The following is a 27257-nucleotide window of genomic DNA, read 5'->3' on the forward strand; positions in this document are numbered from 1 at the left end:
GGGCCCTGAAGAATCCAAAGGGACCCCAAACAGCAGCTGATAGGACAGGAAGACTTCTAGAAGCTGAGCCCTAAGGAGGCCCCATTGGCTTTAGGATAAAAAGCAAAATCCTTTTGTGGCCTGTAGACTCCTACAGATCTGGAGCCTGCTACCCTCTCCAGCCTTGCCTAGTACTACCTTCCCACACCCTCTGTGCCCCATGCATGCTGAGGGCTTCAGTGTATCAGTGTCCCTCCGGCTTTGCACATGTGATTCCATCCACCTAGCTGCCTCTTTGCCCGGTGGATTCCTGCACACTCTCAGTAAAGCTTTTCTAGACCCCTGTACTAGGTGGGGGTTTCCTGTCTCCCAAACACTCTTCTCACCACACACAAGCCTGTCAATGCTCTGTGTGCACTTTTACAATTTAGAGTATCTGAAACCATTCTGTTTGTGTGATATCTGTCTTCTCTGCTAGTTTCTTAGTTTTCATAGGCATGGACTACATCCGATTTACTCACTAATTACTCTTCAGTGTCCAGCAAAGTTCCTGGCAAATAGAAGGTGCATATTCAGGAGGGAAAAAGAGATCTGGAAGGTAATAGATGGAGGAGGAAGAAGACAACCAAGAAAGGTAAAGTGCCAGATGCCAAGGGAGGGAGAGCATGGAGTTTGCCGGTGATCAACAATGCCTAAAGTAATTGAGTTGTCAGGCCAAAGGCTGACGCTTCCTCCAGAGTTAGTATTAAGGGGGTCATTGGTAGAATCAGAAGCAGGTGGAAGAGCCAGATTATAATGGATTGAGATCTGGGTGGGAGGTGGGCATTAGATATGACAGGTGGATAGGGTTCTTGAGAATGGAAAGATGGAGTGCTTACCAGTACACATGTGGGTGGACTGCTTGTTTCAGATCCTGCCTCTGCTACTTGTAGCATGTGACTTGACAAATTACTTCAACCTCCTTGTCTCAGTCTTTTCATCTATAAAATGGGATCCTAATGCATCTAGTTCCTAGAATTTAAGTATTCCTGGCAGGTGTATTGGCTATTGTGTGGAATCTGAGCAGCTAACAAGGACACGTGTATTTTCTCATTCATAGTCTTCAGTTGGGCACAGCTTGACTCCAGGCTTTTGGCTGGGGTCTGCTCTGTAAACAAAGTGTATGTCTTATTCTGGGGTCCAGGTTTACAGAGCGATTGTTCTACAACAATCGTGGGTATGCTCTTCCTCTGGTTATCAGAATTACATAAGGGGCTGAGTCAAACTACCTAAGCATGTTTAACTCCCCTGCTCACATCTTGTCCACTTACATTCATTGACCAAATTCACGTGGCCAAGGCCAAAGTCATTGTATAGGGACAGACAGTCTGCCCTAAGGGGAGGGTAGTGAATATTTATCAAACACTAATGTAAAATGCTTAAAATAGTGCCCATAGAGGTCTGTCTGTACTGCAAAAAATAATGTACATCTGACAGTGTTACTGTGGGGAAGGAGGAAAAGAGGGAGGAGTTTTAAAATAAGTTAATAGTCAAGTGGAGAGATTATTATATAGGGCAAGGCTGGAGCATGTTAACTGACTCATGGGAAGGAGCCAGTGGGCTGGGTGAAGATAAAAGAGCAAAGCAGAAAAACTCAGATGAGGTTTGGAAACATGAACTTAGAGTGCTGCTGTCTTCCTTATGGCTTTTGCTATCAGCAGTAGCCAAAGAGGCAAATGCTTGGATTGATAGACTTTCTCTGATCTGAGCTTTGTGTACTTGATTTTTTTTCCCTTCTCCCTAATCTTAAGGAGAGACTTAGATTGTAACAGTTGGTGTTTACAATGTTTTAATGACTGTCATATTGAGAACTGACTGGAAGCATCTTTAGAAATAATTTACACCACCATAAAATGAATTGCTAATCTTTCCGAGTGGATTCTTTAGCCTTTTTTGTTTGTTTTTTAATATACCAGCCAATGAGATCTAGACCAATGAGAGTACTAGTAAAATATTTTAGAAGCATTGTCTGATTTGAAAAGCTAAGTAGGAATATAAATCCTTCCCTAAATATGCAATCATACTGTCTGCCATTTGCTTGATGTTTTGTTTCTTCACTTGTTTCTTAGAGCAGTGTGCATGTATGTGATTAAGAGGTCTGTAGGATGCACATCCACCAGTGCTGGGCTGTAGGATGCATGGGTGGGAACATGAGGGATATGGGATGTGTGTTGATTTGAACCAGCAGTCATTATGTATCTTCTCTGATGCCCTGGTGTCTAAAGGGATGTAGGTAATGGTGTTGATGAACAACAACATTATTTATGGAATGTCTAACTTTATGGTAGTGACTTGAAAAAGTGGAAATGCACTGCCCCAGGTAGTGCAGATAAATACTTTAGGAGATTAAGGAATACAGGTCTATGTTGGAATAGGAGAGAAGGTTTTAATGAGACAAATTGCATCGCGAAGGATGCTTGTATATCAACATAGGAATATTGCCAGCCTGTGTTTATTCATCTATATTACTGAAACCACATACGCTAAGTTTCTCCCTGCTTTAAACATCTATTGACTTTCCACCTGCTCAGTGAAAAAAATTTCACATTTCTTATTCTAATACCTGAGTCTCCATGCACTCATTGTAATGGGTCCTGTATTACTTTTTTCTTGTAGTCTTTCCTGATTTTCTTGGCTTGGAGGTAAACATTTCCTTTTTCAATTTTGCAGCCTCTTATTATTACTTTCTCTGCAGCTTTTATTTCCACCTTCCCTTACCACCATATCATCTGCAAACATAACTATTGGCTAGCTTATTTTTTGGTCAGTTGCATAGACGTACTCAAACCTTTAGCTTTCATAGTTTTCAAAATAGGGGACATAGAGTTTCCCTAGATTTTTTTTTCTTTTGCTAACATTAAAACTCATGTGCACAGATACAGACACACTTAATGTATCTTATCTAATTTCATAAAATTTGATTAACACCAAAAAATGCAGACAAGACAGTAGAAGAATAAAGAACAGATCTTCACACTGAAAACATTTGGTCAACGGAAAGCTTACAGAGCTGTTTTTTATTTTTTATTTTTTCAGTTTTCTGAGGACCACTGAGAGCTTCCTCACATAATTATTTCTTCTCTGGGAAGACATTTGTGAGCCACTATTTTAGGAGACTGTGAGCTTTACCAGAGCTGATTTATCTCTGAATCCCTATTTATCTCTTTCTCCCTCATAGATAATCTGGGGTCTCTAAAAGCTTGTAACAAGAAAATAACTGCGATTTGTGACACAGAAGCAATCAGTTTGGGGGACAGATTATTCAAAGATCTGAGAGTTGTCTAGAATAAATAGGAAGTCGTTTTTATAAAACTATGTCTAGAATGTGTATGAAAGTCAGGACAGTAGACAGGTTATGAAACTGTTTATTAAAGAGCTAAATTTTTAGAATAAAATGTGTAATAATTGCATTTTTTTCTAATTCTGAAAGTGTAGATGTGGTTACTTAGATCATTACAATTACATAACTATAGAAAAGAAAATAATTTTCTGAAGTAATTTCTGACCTCAAATTCTACTTTTCTCTGTTCTTTTTAAAACTGACATTTACAAAATAAAACAAATTGACTTTAACGTTGGATTTTCCCAATGCTGTACACATATGCTATACACAGCCACATGTGACTACAGAAGTGTGGCTAGTGCAACTGAGAAACTAAATTTTAAAATAAAAAACATAATTAATTTAAAATAGTGACTACTGGCTCCTAGATTGGACAATGTAATTTCAAAGGATTGAGCAAGGTACGTTCAGAAGTATTGAACCGTTATTAGTAATACCACCTTTGATGGCATCTTGTCAGTTTTCTCAGTAAAACTGATATATTTGAAAAGGAACTTTTTTTTTTTTTTTTTTTTAATTAAGGAGTCTTTAGTAACTTGTATACTTATCAATGGCTCCATTGAACTTTGAACTACTTTTAGCCTTTGGACCACCGCAAATTTTTAAAGTGCTAATTCTCCATTCATGAATTAAGCTCTGTCCATTTCCTTCATCATTATATCTCTCATTTTAGAGAACGTGATTTTTGATTATAAAAATATATATGTTTTATGTATATATACACACACATATATAGACATTTGTGAAGGGCAAGTGCAATAAGGGATGAAGTTTGTTAAACTTGAATGTTCCTTTAGTCTGAATATTACTATGAATAGACAGAGTAAGCAAACAAAATTGCCTGCTAAGTTTGTCTTGCCCCACCTTCTCTGAGAAGAGAAATGCTCATGTTCATTAAGTCATACTAGAACCTCTCATGCTTTTACATATTTCTGTGGTTTGATAGATACTTATGTTTCTGCCTGGAGTTTTCTTCTTCTTATTATTTTTTATTTCGAGACCAAAATCTTCAAGAGAATTTGAAGTTTCTCTTTTTCTTCCCGGAAGCCTGTGTCTGACCTTTGTAACCTTCTCCCTTCCCTAACAACACTAATCACTTGTTTCTGTTAGTGGAGCTGTGTGTACAGGTATATGCAGATGTATGTACAAATGATCTAGGTATTTGATTTTTGAAGAAATCAATATCATTAAAATGATACTAATAACAGTAAAGGAAGTAATAATTACAGCAGTGGTTACCGTTTGCTGTGCACTTTCTATGTGCCAGGTATTGATTAAACACTTTTAATATGCTTTTATTTAATTATTCTAAAATCTTATAAAGAAGTTATTATTCTAATTTTATAGGTAAAACAACACCCACCTAAAGAGAAGTAACTTGACCAAGGCCATACAGCTAGTCAGTGGGGACAGCCAGATTTGACTCCAAAGCCCATGATTTACCTACTAAACAATAATTAAAATGCAGAGGAAAAAAAAAACTTATTCCTCAGAGTAGCATAAGAACTATATGGTGTCAAACAGTCTGAATTTCATTCATTTCCCCTTTGCCATTTTTTTTTCTCGATTTGCCTTTCTTTTTTTTCTTTTTTTCCCCGAGATGAAGTTTTGCCCTTGTTGCTCAGGTTGGAGTGCAATGGCACCAGCTTGGCTCACCGCAACCTCTGCTTCCCGAGTTCGAGTGATTCTCCTGCCTCAGCCTCCCAAGTAGCTGGGATCACAGGCATGCACCACCACACCCGGCTAATTTTGTATTTTTAGTAGAGACGCGGTTTCTCCATGTTGGTCAGGCTGGTCTCGAACTCCTGACCTCAGGTGATGTGCCCACCTTGGCCTCCCAAAGTGCTGTGATTACAGGCATGAGCCACCGTGCCCAGCCTTCTATTTGCCATTTTTATGGTGGCCTTAAACATGTTGCTTAGCATCTCTTAGTCTTCCCTTTTTTTTTAAAATAGGTGTTACCACCTTCATGTTAGAGGATGAAAAGTCCTTTGAATATGTTGATTCTGTACTTTTTCCTTCTTCCCTCCCCAAATACCCAATTGTCATATGTAAAGACTTCCTAAATGATTAGGGTAGGGTCACCTTTTTTTCGTTAGCTTGGTTTCACAGAGAATGCAGTCAGCTCGTCAGTAGAAACTACGTTATAAGGTGGCGATATTTGCTTTTATGTCTTATTTTTAACCTCATTTCCCAATTTGCTCCCAGGTTTTTTGTTTGTTTTTTTTTTTATATGTATTTGAAAAGCTGTTTTTTTTCTTTCCCCTCTTGTTTTCTTACTGAATTATACTTTAGTTTGTCTTTTCCAGGTAGGTTGCACTTTTTATGTCTATATTGTATTTATCCTTTAAAAGTGCATCGTACTATTTTGTTTATTTAACTGTTATTAAAATTGTTAGCATGTAATATTTGTCTGCTGTGATGGAGGAGGACAGTGGGTAAAAGTGGAGGATTTATGTTCATTGAACACATGGTAGGTGTCAAGAATTTTATGTGTTATTTCTCTTTATCAACACAATAATAATGTGAATGTAAAAAGTAGGTAATATTAGTATTGCCACTTTACAGAAAAGAGATGATATGACTTGTCCATACTTGAAAATATATTGTAAGAAAATGGTAGAGCTTGGATTTCAATTAATGTGTGTTGGCCGAAGATAGAATTAGGAATGAAAACATGTAAGTCAAAGGTCATTTATAATCTCTTTTGAAAAATAAAATATATCTAGTGCCTGTATTTAATTCTGCTTTGTTATATTTTTGAGATTAATTTATATACAATGAAAGTATATAGTTTAAGTGTTAAGTTCGATCAGTTTTGATACTTGTATCATGTAACCAAAAGCAAGGTGGAGAACACTTCTGTTCTCCAAGTGCCCTCTACCCTTTCCAATTAAATTATCCTTTGTTTCCTCCATTCTGCTCTTGAGCCTATCTACTGGAACTTTTTATTTTGTTTATTATATATTTCAGTTCTAACATTTCCATTTGGTTATTCTTCATGTCTTCTATTTCTTTGCAGAGACTTTAATTCTTAAAAAAGCTTATTTTTTTTTTCCACTTTGTCAAGTGTAATTGCTTCGTGCAGCATTTTTAGCATAGCTGCTTTAAAATTTTTCTCAGATAGTTCTGATGTCTCTGTCATCTGGGTGTTGGTGTCTATGGAATGTCTTTTTTCTTTCAGTTTGGTATCTTCCTGGTTTTGAGTGATTTTCTATTGAAGCCTGGATATTTACATGTTGTGTTATGAGATTCTAGATTTTATTTAAACCTTTTGTTTCAGCTCGCTTTTTAAAATGCCAGTCTGGCCAGGGAAAAGAGGCGATACCACTTACTTATTGCCAGGTAGAGTTATAAATCCAGGTTCCCCACTCAATCTCAGTTGATACCTGAAAGGCAGGACTTCTTCCTTATGGCTGGGTAATAGTGAAAGTCCTAACTGTCTATGTGATGCAATCCCAGGAAGGAAGGCTCACCTCTTATAAACTGGTAAAGGTGAAAGTCCAGCCTTGCCATATCATCTCAACTGAACTTTTGGAGATGAGGAGGTACCCTCTTTACCAACTGACAGAGATGAAAACCTGGACTCCCTACTTGGCCTTCTGTGGCATTCTCCTGGGAGCACTGGGGTACCTAGGTGCAGCCTGGTGAGGGTGTGAGTCTAGGCTTTACAATCAGCCTTTACTGATGTGGTGGTTGGGTCACATTTCTTTTCTGTAATGTTCGAGTAGAGCAGTTATTGTCTACATGTTTCCTATCTTGCTACGCTGTCTCTTTCCTGGTCCTTTGGCGAAAGAGAGCAAGCTCTTGTTGTGTTTTATTTTTTTGTCTGTGCTCAGAGGTGTTCCCAAATTGCAGGCTTCTTCAGTTCTAAGTCTGGGATATACGAGGCAAAAGGAAGCTGAAAGAACTCACCACCAGGTTATTCAAGGTCCTTCAAGGTCTTTAGATGATCTGCCTTCTCTTTACCATTCAGTTGTCTTATGTTTGTCTCATATATAATGTCCATCATTTTTAATTTTACTAAGTGGGATGAATTGAGAAAAGTATGTCTATTTCTCCTTCCCCAAAGGATGCAAGAGGAACTACTTTATTTAAAAAAATAAAGAGTAGATGATATGTAGTAAAGGAAAATAATGTTTCACAAAAACATGGTTCAATTCATATACATAAAGATGACTGGTCATGGATTCACACTGTGAAATCTGTTTCTGTAGTATCATAGTTAAAAATATTTTTAAAGTCACCAGTGTAGACCACTTATCAGTCTCTCAAAATGATACCTGAATCCCTCGTCTAAGCATCATAGAACCTCTGCATGTATCTGCCCTTGTATTCTCCTTGTAAATAAGAAGAGTTAATATTCATGCCTTGGACATCTTCCAAAGTCTGTCCCTACTTTACTGATGCTGCAATACCTAAGTTAAGCATTATTTTAATTTCCATTGTTTTAGGTTGTCTAGATATCAAGTGTAGGACAAGTGAATATTTGATGTGGTGATTAAACTTAAGTAGTCTTTGGAAAACTGGATTCCATTATAGCGAACTGTTTTTACAAAGACGAAATTGTTTCTGTAGACAAGTAAACCAGAGTGAGTGAGCATTGTGGGGCCCAGAGAAGACCATGTCCTTACACTGTTGCTTGTGGTCTGAACATCTGGCAGTGCTGAACAGTCATGCAGGTCTGGCTTGGGCAGCCACATCATCATTGTCAGGCTACTGTGGGCAGACTTGTGAGGACAATAGCATGAGTTTTGTGGGTTCAGTCTTTCAGTTTCCATTTAGTTTCTTCCCCTGTCTTTCTCATTGCTGTAATAACTTCCTTCTTTCCAGTCTCTTCTTGCATGGAATAGGGGAGCCATCTATTATTGGCCACTTAGACTTGCCAGGGGTGGACATGTTCAGCTTTTAATGCTGCTGAATTACCCTTCTGGACATTTATATTTTACCCCTGTTTTTGATAGTGGGAAAAGGACCTCTATAGAAATTTTCAGCTTCAGTAAGTATATGTAATATCACATTTAGCTGACCAAGGAGAAATTTGGAAATCATATTCTGTCTCCTCATTGCCTGACCCAAGTGATAAAATTCAGTATAATTTAGCTCATTTTAATTACCTGGGAGTGGGAAAGTACAGAATAACTCAGAGGCTAGTCCTGCAAAGACCCATAAGTTCTTTCTTGATGTTGCTAAAGGAGGCTGGGGTTTTCAGGTCCCAGTGCCCTTCAGGTTATGGTTATACTCTACCCTAGAACAAGGACCAGCAAATTTTTTCTGCAAAGAGCCAGCCAGTAAATATTTCAGTCTTTGCAGGCCATATGGTCTGTGTCACAGCTACTCACTGCTGCCATTGTGGCACAAAAGCAGACATGAACGCTATGTAGATAAATGAGCATGCCTCATTTATTATTTTCCAAGAAAACTTTATGGACATAGAACTTTGAATTTCATATAATTCCCATGTGTCATAAAATGTTTTTTCCAATCATGTTAAAATGTAAAAACTATTTTGGGGTCATAAACCACATGAAAACAAGCAGCAGGATGGATTTGTTCAATGGGCCATAGTTTGCTGACCCCTATCCTAGAAGATATCTGCTGGGCAGATTCCTTTGCCCAAGGAGATAAATTGTACTCCCTTTCTATTAGCTAAACCAAGCCTGTGTTCCTGAGACATACTTTCTGGTACAATTGTTATATTTTTATGTTGACACATTAATGACCAGATACACAGGAACACATTCCCATCCCCATTCATTGATGCAAAAGTTTTCATGAATGATCTGGGCACTTTTCTGGGTACCTTAGGACCCCAGCTAAGCAAGAAAGTTCCATCCTCAGGTCTTCACAGTGTCATCTGGATTGATTCCACCTCTGATGTCAGTGTTTACTCATAACAACATGTATTGCTAATGTATATCTTCCTTGCTAAGCGATTATTCATACTATACTTAATCATCTTTTTTTTTTTTTTTTTTTGAGACGGAGTCTCGCTCTGTCGCCCAGGCTGGAGCACAGTGGCCGGATCTCAGCTCACTGCAAGCTCCGCCTCCCGGGTTTACGCCATTCTCCTGCCTCAGCCTCCCGAGTAGCTGGGACTACAGGTGCCCGCCACCTCGCCCGGCTAGTTTTTTGTATTTTTAGTAGAGATGGGGTTTCACCGTGTTAGCCAGGATGGTCTCGATCTCCTGACCTCGTGATCCTCCCGTCTCGGCCCCCCAAAGTGCTGGGATTACAGGCTTGAGCCACCGCGCCCGGCCACTTAATCATCTTTTTAAGTCATAATAGGAATTGTGAAACCCAGACCAGAACATTTTGCTAGGATTTCAGTTTTCTCTTTTTAAAAGAAGAGGTAAACAATCCTATGTTGTTGGTTAAAATGGAAACGTGTCGTTTTGCAGTGGTTCATCTGAAAGTTGTAGAAGACTTGACTAACCATGGCTGAATAAGCAGGGAATTGCTTTTCTCACAGACTGTCAAGTCCACAGGGGAACGATGAAGAACAAAGTTCGAGAAGCCCATAATGTCAGAGCCAATGTGACTATTATTCTCTTGACTTTTTTTCATGTTTGTAGGCCCTGTGGTCACAGCATGTTCTGTAGCAGTTCTAGATATCACATATGCATTTAAGGCAGAGAGAAAGGGGAAGAGTGGTGTTAAGATCTTTCCTCTTTTGTCATTTCCAGAACTGTTTGTTTCCCATCAAACTTCTGCTTATGTGCCCTAGGGAGAAATTTGTCATCAGCCTCACTTGTAGCTGCAAAGGAAGCTGTGAAATATGCTATTTGGCTTTGTAGCCATACTTCAGTAGATGGCAAAAATGAGAGTGTTGAGAATGTGTAGCCCATCAGAAGTGTCTGCTACAAAGAGTTATAGACTTTTTGTGGTGTTCACATTACTTCTGGAGGGTAGTCTCTGCTGAATTCGAATCCAGAATACAATAAGTGAAGCACCTATAATAATTAATACAATGAATTAAACATATTGGAGAGTGTTATCTGTATATTATATGAGGGAAATGTTAAAGAAGGACCATATCCTTCAGGAACTTTAGCTAGAAACAATATATAAACATGAAATTTTAAATAACCTATCTCAATTCTAATAACTAATGGTGGGGATTGGAGTATATTTGTTTTTAAGGTCATTGATTCATTTAGCAACATTTATTGAGGGTTGAGTATGTACAACTGTTTAGGCTTCGCACATGCAAAGATGAGTAAGATAGTCTCTGCTTTGCAGGTGGCAGTCAAGTAAATCAGTAGTTTCAGGATAGCTTTATGGTTTTGTGATTTAACATTTTTGGTGAATTACATAATTAGATTGGAAGCAACTTTTACTTGCTTTTTTGAAAAATATATGTTACGCATCTGTACTGAATGGCAGTGAGTAGGATTGAATCAGTATCTTTCCATCATATCTATGCTCAGTCTATAAACAATGATTGAGCACCTACTGTAAGGTAGTTATATGGCTACACACTACATTTGTAAAGCTCAATAAGACACAGTCACTTCTTCCAGGGGCTCCCAGTCATAGACTTAGCAGACCTGTCAATAAATATTTGCAATGCATGATACATACACACACATACAGATCATATAAGAAGAAGAGGTGGGCTGGGCATTGTAGCTGATGCTTGTGTTCCCAGGACTTTGGGAGGTTGAGGTGGGCAAATCACTTGAGCAGATCGCATGATACCTGAATCCCTTGTCTAAGCATCATAGAACCTCTGCATGTATCTGCCCTTGTATTCTCAAGGTCAGATATAGCTGCAGGAGTTCAGGACCAGCCTGGGCAACATGGAAGAACCCTGGAGTTCAAGACCAGCCTGGGCAACATGGCAGAACCCTGCCTCTACAAATAGTACAAAAATTAGCTGAGTGTGGTGGTGCACACCTGTAGTCCCAGCTACTTGGGTGGCTGAGGTGGAAGGAACACTTGAGCCTGCCAGTTTGAGATTGCGGTGAGCCATGATCACACCACCGCACTCCAGCCTGGGCAACAGAGCAAGACACTGTCTCAAAAAAAAAAAAAAAAGAAAAAGAAAGAAAAAGAGGGGAATTGTCTTTATTTCTTAAGAGGATATACTGGGTGCAAGACTAGTTAAAGCTTTACAGTAGAAAAAAGAAAATTTATGTTTCCTGAAGCAGTTATCTATGCAAATAAGGGAAAGGAAGAGCATATGATGTTAAAAGGTCAGTTCTGTCAAGGCAGAGAAGCACAACACATTTCAGGGCATTGCTAGCAGTTTCTATGTGGGGGTTCCTTGGTTGGGGAGCCAGTTCATTCTGAGGGGCAATTCAAAGTGTTTTCACAGTGTCTCTATTCAAGGCCAAACTCAGATAGAGGAACATTAAAATTTAATAAGTCTCCATCCCTTGTTTCATGACAGAGAGTGTCTGGCGTGGGTGGAGATGGGAAAAACTGAAAGTTGGGTGGCTTCCTGGAGAGTAAGATGTACTTGTTCTTGGGAATGACAGCAGATGCCAATGCATCCCTCAACTCTTCTTGCATCACTGTGAGGAGAGAAAACAAGGTCTGGCACTTCATTCCAGATAACCTGTTACTGTCACCTAAATCACATGAAAATGGCATCCGCAATCCTTGGAGAGTCCAGGCTCATTTCCAGCAATCAGTAATCCAAGCCCTGCTTCTGCTGATTAGGATAAGACCTGTTTTGGAGAACATTTCCCTTCCAGGAAAATTCTGAACTAATCTAATACTGTTGAGCTATAATTTTTACCATTTTATTAAAAAATAAAATAACATTCTAGCTGAAAATCACAATATTATTCATAAGTAAACTCTCAAACACCTTTGAATAAAAATATCTTTGGAACCTCTCTTTCCATTTATGGAGGGTATTAGGGAGTTGAAATGAGAGGGAGTGGGGTTTTTAAATTTTTATTTTTTATTGTGACAAAATATACATTAAATTCATCATTTTAATCATCTTTAATTATATGGTTCAGTAGCATTAGGCACATTCACATTATTGTATAACCATCACCACCATCCATCTCCAGAGAGTTTTCATCATCCCAAAGTGAAACACTATACCCACAACTCACCAATAACTTCCCATTTTCTCTCCCACAGCCCCTGTGTAGCCATTGTTCTATTTTCTTTCTCTGTAGATTTGACTAACTCATATAAGTGAATCATCCAATAGTTGTCCATTTTTGTCTGGCATATTTCATTCAGCATAATGTCTTCAAGGTTCATGCATGCTGTAGCATGGATAAGAATGCCATTCCTTTTAAAGGCTGCAAAATATTTCATTATATGTGTCACATTGTGTTTATCCATTCATGCATCCACAGGCATTTGGTTTATGCCTGTTTGACTGTTATGAATAATGCTGTTATGTACAAGAGCATAGAAATATCTGAGTTCCTGTTTTCAGGGTTTTTTTGTGTGTGTATATATACCTAAAAGTTGAATTGTTTGATCAAATGACAATTCTGGGTTTAATTTTTTGAGAAACCACCATACAGTTTTCCACGGGGGTGTATCACTTGACATTCCCAAGAGCAATGCAGCTGGTTTTCAATTTTCTGGGGAAGTAGGTTTTTACACATGAAAAAAAGATGGTGCCTTCAAAAGGGCATTTCAAAACAAGGCTAAAATATGTGCATTTGCAGTGAAACATTTCTCTCTTAAATTTTTTAAAGAGCAATGTTGGTGAAATTAATTTTGGTTTTTAACTCATTTTGAATAATTCAATATTAGTGACATTCAAGTTAAGTAAAAGTGACAGCAGCAGCACTTCCCATAAAGACCACAAGCTACCTGCAGTGTCAATTCAGTAACTAGGAATCTGTCAGGCACAGGAGTGGTGGTGAAGATCAGGGAAACAAGAAGAGGGTCTCGAAGCTGACCTGTGAGTTGCCAAACCCATTAGATTAAGTAAATAACTTTAGTGAAACAAGAAAGGGCAGCGATGAGCACAGAAAAGAGAAATCAAATGGGGACACCTTTGACACAAGCAAGGAGATGGAAGTCATGCATTGTAGGAGGCCATTGGAGAGGTGTTTGATTTGTAAATATTAGGGACATGAAATTTCAGGGAAAACAAAGCAAAGTCTGTCAAAAATGGTTTTAAATAAATAATTCTAAGTACAAAAACCTAAATCAACTACTGCGTTTGCAGTGGAGGAAGGAACAGCTATGGAGGATTAAAATATTTGTGTGAAGAATAAGGCTACGTGTGTGGAAAGTCAAAAAACTGTATTCCGCCTCCGGTTTATAGATACCTTACATTTTGAATGCCAAGTATTTACTAGCAGAGCAAGGCTTCCTTCTGATTTAAGGCATGATTGTGTAAAGGAAGGGAATTGCTGGTTCATTCTGCAGCCGAACAAGTGTTTCCTTAATGTCTCTTATGTGCCAGGTCCTGGACTCAGGAATGGAAGTCATGGAGATGAAAAACAGATGGTACTTGCCCTCCAGGAGCTTACAGTTGTGCAGGGCAAGGCAGGTAGATCAATTACATGGACATTCTCAGTACTCTGAGGAAAATGAAGCACCAGGGGACTGTGTGCAAGAGGGAGCATAGGGAATGGGTTCTTGCTCTGGTAGCCAGAGACTCCTAAAAGACTTTCTGAAGAAGAGGTCTGAGCTGACATGAGGTGAATAGGAGTTAGCCTCCCAGAGAGCAGGAGGTAGGATTAGGTTGGAGTAGGACCAGCATTTCTAGGTGGTGGGACCACCATGATCAGAGGTGAAGGAAGTATAAGAGTCAAATTTGGTGGGGAGGTGATGGGGAAGAGAATAGGAGGTCTACCAGCAGCTCAGTGGTTCCTAGGTCATGAATTTCAAGGTAGGAAAAAATAAGCAGAGGATAAAGCTAGACAGAAAGATTAAAGCTACACATTTTTCTTTTCTTCATTAATGTCTGAATCCATCCCATGCCAATCCCCCATCTCCCTACACAAGCACACCTTTTAAAAATAATCACAACTCTGGTATATTTAATTGAATATTCATTGTAAGTAGGCTAGTCTTTGGAGATGGAGAAGCTGATTGATATTAACAGTAATTAGCTTCAAGCTCTCAGAGGCTTTGGCTACTGAGTTCTCTTTCCAGCACTGCCTAAAGTGGGCATTGTGGTTGGTTCCCCAGCATCCATTCTGCTACAGCCCTGCAGAGTAGCAGCAGTGTGGTTTGGGGAATTGACCTGAGCTGGTCGGTTGGTTTAAGGGTAATCCTATTTCCACTGCCAGGGTGTTAGTTCAGTAATAGGCATGTAATTCACTCCTGGCCAATGAGAAAAGAGAATAAAATTTGAAAGCGGTTTGGGAGAAAAAGCCATAGTCAACCAAGCCCTTTCTGCTTCAAGATGAAAACCAAAAGCTTATAGTCTAGATGCTACAAAGGGACCCAGGTTCAGGATAAAGGTGATGCTATCGACAGTAGAATGAAGAAAGAATCAAAATCACAGTGCTTGATGAAACTACCAAGAGGCAAATCAGCTAATTCTGAACTTGTGCCGTTACTGGACTTCTTACTCTAACAGCTAATAATTTTCCTTACCGTTTAATCCAGTTTGGATTTTTCCATGTGTGATATGAAATTGTGTATCCTAAATGATTCATAATTTTTGTGACCTTTCTGTACACACCAGTATAGTATGCCCTTTTGTGAACCTAACCCCTTCGAACCTCATTTTCCTTATCTGTGAAATGAACATAGTTATGTCTCAGAGTTTTTCATGAAGATCATTTGAGATTCAGAACAAAGCCCAAAAGGGAGATATGAACTAATATATGTTAAGTGCCCAGAATGTACCGCTAAATAGGAAGCTTAGAGACTAGGAGAAGAGAAATTCATAAATAGTGTCCACATAAAGTGGTAGAAATAAGATCACATGCATGGACCTTTGTGCAATCAGTTTGTTTTTTTAAAGAAGTATCATTCAATATTTGAGCAGTATGTTATATGTAGAGCTATTGGATTTGCTGATAGATGGAAGGGAAGTGATAAATCATAGAGTGATGTTAAGGATGTCTCATCAGTTTCTGTGTAATTTGTGAAGACTGGAACAGGCAAATTGTTTCTGCTGCAGTTTTACTTGCCTAACATTCATAAGAAAGGTCTGTCTAGGCAGCAGTTAATATTTGGAAGTCACCAGAATGTTGATTGGGAACATGGGAATAGATAGTATCTGTTAAGGAGGGAGTGATAGTGAGAGGAAAACACCACTTCTTTTGGGAAGCCTGCGTCATCCCTCAGGTCTAAAGTACTCATCAGAATCCTGGCAAAGATAAGGCAAAGAGGAAACTGTGGCCTGAATGGAGTGCCAAACAGAGGGTTGGACTTTTTGAGTCACAGAAGCTGGCTGGAGGGAAAGAATACTGAGAAAGGGGAAAGCCTAAAAATGTTGGGTAAAAGGAGATTATTGATGAAGCAGAGACCTGGGGAAGATAGGGGTATTAAGTACCTGGCCTTAACTTCTCTGTGAATAAAGGAAAGGGGATGAGGATAGGAGTTTACCTGAATTTGAAGAGTTGGGGTAACAGGGAAATGAAATAATTTACTACCAGAGAAGTCAAAACACATATACCTGCCATCTGCACATAGACATACATGGTAGTTCATGTAGTAGTGGAATGCATATCTTACAACATTCATTGCTATTTATTTGATAATACAGAGTACATAGCGGGGACTCAGTGTTTGTTAGATGAATAAATATCCCCAGAAAATCAGCTTTACATTCTATGTGTGGAATATCTATGTTACAGGGCATGGAAGAGAGTAAGATGCAAAAAACTGGAAGCCACTGGGCTTGATGCCCTTGAGCCCTTCACCCTGGATTTTTCTTTTTTGTCATGTAGAAGTGACAGTTCTGTTTGAAAATCACCAGTCCTTTTGTTTGCCTCCTTTATTACATTGTGAGTTCTTTGAAGATAATATCTGTCATACGTAAATCCATGTTTCCAGGATCTAACCCAGGGATGGCACATAGTAAGTGCTTAAGAAATATTGCTTGAATTAATGCAAGAGAGTGGACTTGAGTGGATTCTTAAATAATAGAGAAGGTTCAGAAGGAGAGAGGGTGAGCACTTTTCAGATGGAAGCAGAGATATAAACTAAACTGTAGGGTTGAAATAACTGCATGTGTGGGAAGCAGTGACAACGTTGCCCGATTTGGTATTCTCATCTGTAACGTGGGGATTCGTAACTTGCTAAAAGTCAAACAACTTGGAATTGAGGGCTTCTGGATTTGCACCTAAATCTTGCTGATTTTCAAGCTCAGAGTTTCCCACTATACCATGCTCCCTCCTCACCATATTATTTATCGTAGTAATCACACCACTTCTTGACTCACAGATGCCTCGTTTTGTTCCTACTTAGGCTTGATGAAATATTTTCTGTCATGGGCACCTTCTTTATGTGGTTTGTTTTCTGAGTTCTATTTGTTGCTTTTTCCTAGCTCTTCACTGTGGTTTGAATCCAGGGGGCATTGATCACCCTGCCCATGCAGAAGGTATTAAACTGCAAATTGAAGGTGAAGGTGTGGAATCTCAATCCATTAAAAACAAAAATTTCCAGAAGGTGCCTGACCAGAAAGGAACCCCCAAGCGACTGCAGGCAGAATCTGAGACGGCTAAGGTGCGTAATATTCCAGTTAATTACAGAGATTTGAAAGCTGCAGCCGTGATATGTTGTAGTCCAGCCACAGAGAAGAGCTGAGTGCTTTCACTAATTACCGTTGTATCTGTGGTCAAATGAGCACTGCATCTTGCTGATAAATAACTATAAATGAAAATATTAACTGTATTCCCTTTGGAATGAAATTGAAACCCATTTGTGGCCAGTCTCAGAGCATGAGGCTCTGAGGTTATAGAGAAGAATGCCCTGTACTTAAACCTAAAAGATTCACCTGCCAGGCTCAGACTTACCACTCTATGGTGTTGGGCAAGTCATGTGACTTTCTGAGTTGCACATTCTTCATCTACACAAGGGAATCATAAAATGACTTCTCTCATCAGGTCGAGTAAGTCAAATGATTGCATGCTTGTGGAAGCATTTTATAAAAGTCCCAGTACTGGCCGGGCGCGGTGGCTCAAGCCTGTAATCCCAGCACTTTAGGAGGCCGAGACGGGCGGATCACGAGGTCAGGAGATCGAGACCATCCTGGCTAACATGGTGAAACCCCGTCTCTACTAAAAAAACAAAAACACTAGCCGGGCGAGGTGGCGGGCGCCTGTAGTCCCAGCTACTCGGGAGGCTGAGGCAGGAGAATGGCGTAAACCCGGGAGGCGGAGCTTGCAGTGAGCTGAGATCCGGCCACTGCACTCCAGCCTGGGCGACAGAGCGAGACTCCGTCTCAAAAAAAAAAAAAAAGTCCCAGTACTTCATGAATATGAGAGGCTTGTGCTTACAGGTATTGTTAATTAGTAATAGCTGATATTTTATGAAATATGCATGTATATCTCAGGTACTATTTGAAGGACTTAACGAAAGAGAAAATCATTTTATTCTGCTGTAGGATACTTAGTTCTTTTCAGTCTTTAACCTAAACATAGGTACCAGAGAACTGACAAAATAGGCATTGGTGAAGATGTATGGAAACTTGGGTTCTGTGAGGTAGGTAATATTTTAGTAAGGACAGCCTCTTCTAAAGGCTTCCTCCAATGGAACTGGCACTATCCGGGTATTTGAAACCAGTGTAGATGTTCATGTTGGGGGCACAGTGTTGTTGAAGATACTCGTATTTGTTTCCCTCTTGGACATGGAGGAAATTAATCTTCATATAGTTTTGTTTCTCCCTTTGTGTATTCCCTGCAAGACAATTTCCTTTCAAATGTTGGTTGAGCAAATGAATGTATGCATGCCTTGGAAAGCAAATGTTGTAAGCACCCAAGAAAAATCTTAAGGAAAAAGGTCACCTTACTGTTGTACAATAACCAACTCCCTTCTCCTCCAAATAAGGTCTTCCAAAATCAGACGTGAATTTTTTGCTTTATCTACAGTTTGGAATAATTACTGTTATTACTTCTCTTCTTTAGTGTGGATAATTAAAAATTGTTGACATTAAGTACGTGTGTGTTGTAGGGAATGGGGAATGATTACTAAGAAATATATTGCAGGTATTTTATGCTAGACATTTTAGCTAAGAGAAATGGCAAAACATAGCATATTTCTTGGCTGATGATCAATGAAGTTTGGTTTGTGAGCAGCATTGGAAATGAGTGAACCCTGTTAAGACAGCTAAACCTGATCAATCCATGTTGCTACATGGGCATCCTGAAAGAGCCGGGGAAAAAACACCCTAAGGGTCCTTTTTAGGAAGATAAATAGACTTTCTATGAGTGAGATATTTTCTAAAGGATGCCTAAAATATTAAAAATTAGAGTAGAGATAAAAGAAAAGTTAACTATTGATATTTGTCTGATTTAAATTCAACTTTAAACATTTCTAGTGTGTATCTCTTATATTTGTAGAGATTGGTAATATACAAAATTTGATTCAAATCTGAGTGATTTTATTTCTGAATTATCTTGAATATGTGATATTGTTGTGAATCCTGAAATTTTGTGTCTTTGCCCCTGAAGCATTTTATAGTTGCTTTGCTGAAAACATACTTCAGTGAGAGTGTGGATGTGTATAATGAGCCTTTCTTCGGGAACAAACTGATATTGGAAACCAGATTCGAGTTTATGCAAATCATCTACAGTGAATACCCATCCCCAATAAATGAGGTTGAAAGGAGATTCTGGGTTTTCCACACTGCCATCATATTTAGGGGTGGACAGACAAGAGGCTTTAGTAAAGCTTAGATAAAGAATTTGTCCACTTGTTTAAACGGAGGACGAGGGAACAACAGTGGCTGCTGGGGGAACAGAGTTAAAATTACTATAGTGTGATTACTATGGATGCCAGCGGCATGACTGACCCTGAAGCTTTTGTACCTTAGACAACATGCATTTGTTTTGTGCAGGTACAAACACATTTACATTTTCCCTTCCGTTGCATTTAGAGGACTAGTAGAGTTGTGAGCCTTCTTCTCTTTTCTTGGGTGTATACTTGAATCTCTGGTAAACTGACCCATTCTAAACCTACCTTAAAAAACCTGTGGCTAGAAATGCATACCTCTAAAGCCATTCAGTAATGTAAATTGGTACAGCTTTTCTGGATGACGAGTTTGATAATAGTTATCAAAATTTTAAATGTGTGCAATTTGGGAGCCAATAATTTCCTCTCTAGGAACTTGCCTAAGGAAATAATCATCCATATGTACAAAGATGGCTACAGGAGAACACATTGAAAATAGCCCAAATGTTCATTCACAGGACGCTGGCTAAAGAAACTGTGTATTAATGCAATGGGATATAAGTTTTCGTTTGTGAGGATGCAGGAGACCTATAGGTATTTATGTGGGAAAATGTATGTGATAATATTTTAAAGTAGAAAGGGAACGAGAAGGGCAGGTTATTGACACAGTAGATATAGTTTGTTTCCATTTATGTAAAAATGTCTGTCTCTGTATAAAGGCATCACTGTGTCTGGGAGGGTTTTCCACAGTTTGAGCAGCAGTTTCTATCTGGAGTTAAAATTATGGAGAAAATGTTTACTCTCTGTACTACTTTGCTTGCATTTTAAATAAGATATGTATTACTTTAAGTGTATTTATTTTAAAGCTGTTTTCAGATTGTCCCATTAACTTTAGTAGCTCAACCATGACTTTTTCTGTTTGTTGGGTTAGTATTATGCTTTTAGGGTGCTGAATTTCCTCACATGGCTTCTAATTCTTGCTGGTGGTTTATCTGCCGGTTAAGTGAATTATCATGGGGTCTTTTTGGCCATGTGTGCCTTGAATTGTAGAGCCTTCTGGTAAGGTGCTTTTGCATCTACCTTTACCTGAACTCTGGGATGTGAGAGCTCTGACTAAGTATTACACTAATGTTTCAATTTGACGTTCTCTCTGTCTGCTTCTGACTGATTATGCAAATCAAGTTCCTCCATATGCAGACTTCTCACTGGAAATCTTGTTCCAGCTCCTTAGTGTGCCTTTGGGCCCCGCCACTCTGAGTCCTGCCATGTTGGGATTTGAAACCAATCCCTCAGTGCACCACCTGTTCCAGAGGAGCTTAGTGAGCTTATCTTTAATAGGCAATGCTAGAGTCTGTGTGTATATGTGGATTGGGGGAGGATGGTAACATGTGCTTAATCTACCCTGTTGACACTGAAATTTGTATGCTTTCATAATTTTAAAATGTGTGTGTGTATCTGTATTCATTTTGGGCAAAATAATACTCTATCTTAGAAAGTGACATTTTGGGACCCTTAGCCCCAATTCCTCAAAAGACTCAGAACCCTTATTCCAGAAAAAGGTCATCTAGCCACAAGTTGCCTCCAGCTCTTATAGACCAAAGAGAAACCAGTAGAGTACCCAGATCACTTGTAAGTCTTATTGGGAAGCATACAGTTTAGTTGGAAATAAAAAATGAATCCAGTTGAAATGTGGATCCACAAAATCTACTTACCAATATGAGTCCTAAATTCTTGTGAGTACTTGGAAACTCAGAGAGAATATGCATGCCATACAATGCCACAGCTATAGTTACCAGTTTAAGAGTAAAATACTCTGTTTACTTAGCTTCATAGGAGGGTACAGGCAAGAAATACAGTTGGCAAAGCATTTTCATCTCATTGAGAGGCCAGAAGTTATCCAAGTACACAGCTGCTTTTGACCCATCACCCACACAGCTGTCACAGTTGAGAGTCCAGGTGAGGATGCGTCTTTTTGATACAGAGAAGGCACAGCCTCTTTTTTTCACTGTTCTATTATACTGTTCTAGTCATGTAGACTCAAGACAAAGCCACAGCTCCTGAAGACCAGGAGTGGTTCCACGTAGCAGTTTCCAAAAAACCAGCCCTATGGGAGACTGAAGTCCTTCTCAGACAGGCCAGCCCTGAGATTCATTAACGCTTTACTCACAGAGCAGTCAGAACAAGACTGCGAGGGAGCGTACTCTAGCCCAGGAAGAACTTAACCTATGGTGTGAAGTATGCATAAATTCCAATATGTAGCCCTAAGAATCGAGGGTGCCTTTAGCCATGACGTTTAAGCACTGTGAGCCAAGGTATGGTAGCAGATATGCCCAGGTGTGTTCACCATCAGTCTCTTTGGGTCAGAGTGTGTGTGTCAGAAATTGAGTCTGGAACAATAGGTTGGGGCCAAACTGTGTGATGGAATTTGAATGCTGGAGTGAGTAACATGGATTTACTTTCCACCTCCATTGTTCAATACAATAGCCACTAGCACATGTGGATATTCAGATTTATTTAAATTGAATACAATGCAAAAATTGATTTCTTTGGTCATGCCAGCCACATTTCAAGTGTTCATTATCGCATAGTTCCAGGAGCTGCTGTTTTGGACAGTGTGGACATGGAACATGATCATTATGGCAGAAAGTCCTATTTGACAGTGCTGCCCTAATCTGTGGGAAACCATTGAAATTCTCTGGGTATAGAAATAAGATGAAAAATGGAATTGTGTTGATATTCTGTCTGATCCTCATCCTTGGACCTGAGTGGACAAGTGCTTCAATCATTTAAAAAAATTATCAAAATACTCAGGAGTTTCTTTTGAAATTGATGTTCCCAAATGCTCTGATGGTTGGAATTTGAGTGTCTATGGCAATTCTGGCTGTGGAATAAGATCAACCCATCAGCCCATCAGTATCCTATCTGTTTCCTATCTCGGAATTCTATAATGTGTCCTTACAAGTGGCCCAAACATGACATTGGGAATTCCTGACTTCTAGACTTGATTTTCTAGGTGTTCATGAGGAAACTTCAGCTTACTGTGTTTTTATGCCTGTCAAATAAGGGTTTCATAAGGTTGATAATCCCTTTTTTTTTCCTGCCACAATGCTAATTCCTGGAGTCAGAACTTTGAGTGTTCCTTATATTTGCATGCCTCCCCTGTACCTTTCCTTCATAAAAATGTATCCCCATTTTACAGCTGACAAACCCAAGGATGTAAAATGACTCACTAAAACTTAGTTTCTGGCTAAAAATCTGGAGGAAGATGTAACTCTCTATGTCTAATGGCTCTAAATTCAAGGTTTTTAATGCTCCTAACATGAAATATACAAATGATCTATTTATTTCAAAATAAAATATAGTCTGTTAAACTGAGAATCTGGCCAACTAGGCAAAATAAGAGGTTAAAATGCTGCATGTATTCATTACTCCTCAGGGAGAAAACAGCAAATCTCGATTGCTGTATTATATAAGGGAGAAGCAATGCCAACATCTAAATCAGTGAATAATTGCTTGCAGTTGGCTTTGGGATGCATTATGTGAATCTTTGGCAGCAGATAGCCTTTTCTCATTAGGCTAATATTAGATTTAGTTTGTATTTCTTTGGCACAGAGTTAAAAGGAGCTGGCCTGGAACTTGGTGCTGGAGGCAGGAGGAGGAGAAAACTGGGTGCTTTGGATAAGCCACAGGCAGATAAATGAGAGTTGACTGCAGGGCAACTTGTGGACATTTGTAACAGTAAGCAGGAACCATTGATCTGGGATTAAAACAGAGAGCAAAAAGAACTTAGACTTAGGTTAAAAGATGAAGGGTTGACTGTACTTAACCTTGATCAAATTACATTGCTTAGCTGCCTTTGAGAAGTTCTGTTGCAATTTAGGGATAGAATGATCTAATTCTTGGCTGTCTGTATTTCTTGGCTCAAGGAGCAAAAATGTCTCCAAACGAAGCTGCCAACCCAATATAATGTCACCCATGATAGGAAAGGACACAATGCATGTGAAACATAATGAGCATGTACTTTCTTAAGAATTCTCATAAGGGTCAGAACAAGAGACAAGCAAATATGACTTCATGCTATGTGAGTTTCAGGACCCCAGTACATGTACATTGAGTTCTTGGACAGGGCTCAAATGAAACTACAGTAAACTTATATCTGAAGAGGTAAGCTTTCATTACTAGCATGTTAAGCTCTGAAAAGTATGACAATTAATAGGATACATTTAAGCCATAGGTTCATTGTATGATGAACAAAGAAGAAAACCTAGAGAGCATTTGACCATCTAATTTATTTTACAGGTTAGGGAGATGAGACTCAGATGAGACTGAATGACTTCACAAAGATCTTGAGGCCAGCAGTGACACAGTCTACCTAAAACACAGTTCCTCCAACACATGAACAGTGCTTTTCCCTCTTTTGTGCTGACAAATCTATAGGAAATAACAAGTGCTTGGAGCCACTTAGTTAATAGTATTTGTCTAGTGGACGAAGAGTACGGGATATGCCATCTGACAAAGTAAAAGGAGGGCAGTATTCAGGCGAGTGTATCAGAGTCCACCAGATTCATTTGAGTTTATCCACCCAAACTACTAAATTACTAAAGTGATTATCTTTGGAGATTATTGGTACTTGCCATCCCTTCTGCCTATAATGTTCTCCCCTTGATCATTGTTCAGCTAGTTCCTTGTCATTTAGGTCCTAGCTCAAATGTGCTTCTCCAAGAGGTCTTTCCAGACCACCCTAACTAAATGAGTCCCCAGTCACATTCTCTGACATCACTTGGTTTGATGTCCTGCATTTAACTTTTTCTGGTCTGAAATAATCTTGTTTGTTTTCTGTCTCTCCACAGAATTTAAACTATTTGAGAGCAATGATCTTGTCTGTCTTGTTCACTGCTGCAATATCAATGCCTACTACTGTGTCCAGCACATAATAAAAAGATTACATTTTTGATAAATGAAGGAATAAGTCAGTTCATATGATACAGAAGCTCCTTGCCTCTGGGTTTATGTATGTTGCCTCATAGTTATTTCATTATCTTTAGCTCCTCCACAAATGAGCAAAGGATGTCTGAGTTCTCTAGTGGTTGATGATATCAAGAGAATGCTTTTCTGGGTTGGTACAAGTGGCATATTATCCACACAATGGACAAGGGATACTTCCAAAGCCATTCCATTACCCTTTACCCTTCAAAAGTTCACTCTAGGTTGTCACTGAGACCAAGAAAATTCCTTATTATAGTCTGTGGCAGTCATTCTAAACTTCACTTAGATTCATTGTGGAAGACATTATGGTGATTCCTCAAAGACCAAAAAACAAATACCATTTGACCCAGTGTGTTGGTCTGTTCTCACATTGCTATAAGAAAATACCCAAGACTGGGTAGTTTATAAAGAAAAGAGGTTTAGGCTGGGTGCAGTGGCTCATACCTGTAATCCCAGCACTTTGGGAGGCCAAGATGGGTAGAACACTTGAGGTCAGGAGTTCGAGACAAGCATGGCCAACATAGTGAAACCCCGTCTCTACTAAAAATACAAAAAATTAGCCTGGCGTGGCAGCAGGTGCCTGTAGTGCCAGCTACTCAGGAAGCTGAGGCAGGAGAATCGCTTGAACCAAGGAGGCAGAGCTTGAGGTGAGCCAGGAATGTACCATTGTATTCCAGACTGGGCAACAATAGTGAAATTCTATCTCAAAAAAAAAAGAGGTTTAATTGACCGACAATTCTGCTTGGCTGGGGAGGATTCAGGAAACTTATAGTCATGGCAAAGGTACCTCTTCACAGGGCAGCAGGAGAGAGAATGAATGCCAGAAGGGGAAATGCCAGCTGCTTATAAAACCATCAGATCTTGTGAGAACCGACTCACTATCACGAGAAGAGCATGGGGGAAACAGCCCCCATGACTCAATTACCTCCCACCAGTTTCCTCCCACAACATGTGGGGATTATGGGGATTACAATTCAAGATGAGATTTTGGGTGGGGCACAGCCAAACAATACCACTTGGTGTATTGGTCCGTTTTCATGCTGCTGATAAAGACCTTCCTGAGACTGCACAATTGACAAAAGAAAGAGGTTTAATTGTGAGACTTCCCTAGCCACGTGGAAGTGTAAGTCCAATCGTGGTGGAAGGCAAAGAGGAGCAAGGCACGTCTTACATGTTTGCCAGCAGGCAAAGAGAGAGAGCTTGTACAGGGGAACTCCTTTTTTTTAATACCATCAAGTCTTCTGAGACTTATTCTCTATCATGAGAACAGCATGGGAAAGATTTGCCCCCATGATTCAGTTACCTCCCACTGTGTCCCTCCTGCAACACATGGGAATTCAAGATGAGATTTGGGTGGGGACACAGCCAAATCATATCATCCTGCCCCTGGCCCCTCCCAAATCTCATGTCCTCACATTTCAAAACCAATCATGCCTTCCTAACAGTTCCGCAAAATCTTAACTCATCCCAGCATTAACTGAAAAGTCCACAGCCCAAAGTCTCATTAGAGACAAGGTAAGTCTCTTCCACCTATGGAGTCTGTAAAATCAAAAGCAGGTTAGTTACTTCCTACACACAGTGAGGGGACAGGCATTGGGTAAATGCAGCCATTCCAAATGGGAGAAATTGGCCAAAACAAAGAGGCTGCAGGCCCCATGCAAGTCCAAAATCCAGCAGGGCAGTCAAATCTTAAAGTTCCAAAATGCTCTCCTTTGACTCCATGTCTCACATCCAGGTCATACTGATGCAAGAGGTAGGTTCCCATGGTCTTGGGCAGCTCCATCCCTGTGGGTTTGTAGGGTACAGCCTCCCTCCTGGCTACTTTCATGGACTGGCATTGAGTGTACTGCATGCTTTTCCAGGCCCGTGGTGCAAGCTATCAGTGGATCTACCATTCTGGGGTCTTGAGGATGGTGGTCGTCTTCTCACAGCTCCACTAGGCAGTGCTCCAGTAGAGACTCTGTGCTGGGGCTATGACCCCACATTTCCCTTTCTCACTGTCCTAGCAGAGATTCTCCATGAGGACCCTGCCCCTACAGCAAACTTCTGCCTGGACGTCCAGGCATTTCCATACATCTTCTGGAATCTAGGTGGAGGTCCCCAGACTCCAATTCTTGACTCTTGTGTATTGGCAGGCTCAAAACCAAATGGAAGCTGCCAAGGCTTGAGGCTTTCACCCTCTGAAGTGACGGCCCAAGCTCTGTGTTGGCTCCTTTCAGCTATGGCTAGAGCAGCTGGGATGCAGGGCACCAAGTCCGTAAGCTGCACACAGCATGGGAACCCTGGGCCCGGCCCACAAAACCACTTTTTTCTCTTATACCTCTGGGCCTGTGATGGGAGGGGCTGCTGTGAAGCTCTCTGACATGCCTTGGAGACATTTTCCCCATTGTCTTGGGGATTAAAATTTCGTTTCTCATTATTTATGCAAATTTCTGCAGCCAGCTTGAATTTCTTCCCAGAAAATGGGATTTTCCTTTATATCACATTGTCAGGCTGCAAATTTTTTGATGACTTTATTGATCACTATCAGCATTTTTGTCAAAGCCATTCAACAAGTCTCTAGGGAGTTCCAAACTTTCCCACATTTTCCTGCCGCCTTCTGAGCCCTCCAACCTGTTCCAACCTCTGCCTGTTACCCAGTTCTAAAGCCACTTCCACATATTTGGGTATCTTTTCAGTAGTGCCCCACTCCTACTACCAATTTATTGTATCCCTCCTAGTACCAATTTATTGTATTGTATTTATACAGTACAATTTACTGTATTATTGTATGTTGCTGATTAAGACATACCTGAGACTGTGCAATTTATAAAAGAAAGAGGCTTAATAGGACTTAAAACTCCACATGGCTAGGGAAGCCTCACAATAATGGTGGAAGGCAAGGAGGAACAAGTCATGTCTTACATGAATGGCAGCAGGCAAAGAGCTTGTGCAGGGGAATTCCTCTTTTTGAAACCGTCAGATCTTGTGAGACTTATTCACTGTCGCAAGAACAGCATGGGAAAGACTTGCCCCCATGATTCAATTACCTCCCACTGGGTCCCTCCCACAACATGTGGAAATTCAGGATGAGATTTGGGTGGGGACACAGCCAAACCATATGCCCAGGGAATCTCATAACTGG

The 27257-nt window shown here is 39.8% G+C and overlaps 1 protein-coding gene across 2 annotated transcripts in view; it reads left to right on the top strand.

Annotated features, from left to right (window-relative positions):
* The window catches only part of SAMD12 (sterile alpha motif domain containing 12), a 418596-nt gene that overhangs the window by 24631 nt on the left and 366708 nt on the right, over positions 1–27257 (top strand). For both annotated transcript variants that reach the window (XM_011941081.1, XM_011941080.1), the window contains exon 2: positions 16803–16981. In XM_011941081.1, coding sequence (XP_011796471.1) covers positions 16803–16981 — 179 coding nt within the window. The remainder of the gene's footprint in view (positions 1–16802; positions 16982–27257) is intronic.

This window comes from Colobus angolensis, unplaced genomic scaffold, assembly GCF_000951035.1.
Source record: "Colobus angolensis palliatus isolate OR3802 unplaced genomic scaffold, Cang.pa_1.0 Scaffold198, whole genome shotgun sequence".
NCBI lineage: Eukaryota > Metazoa > Chordata > Mammalia > Primates > Cercopithecidae > Colobus > Colobus angolensis.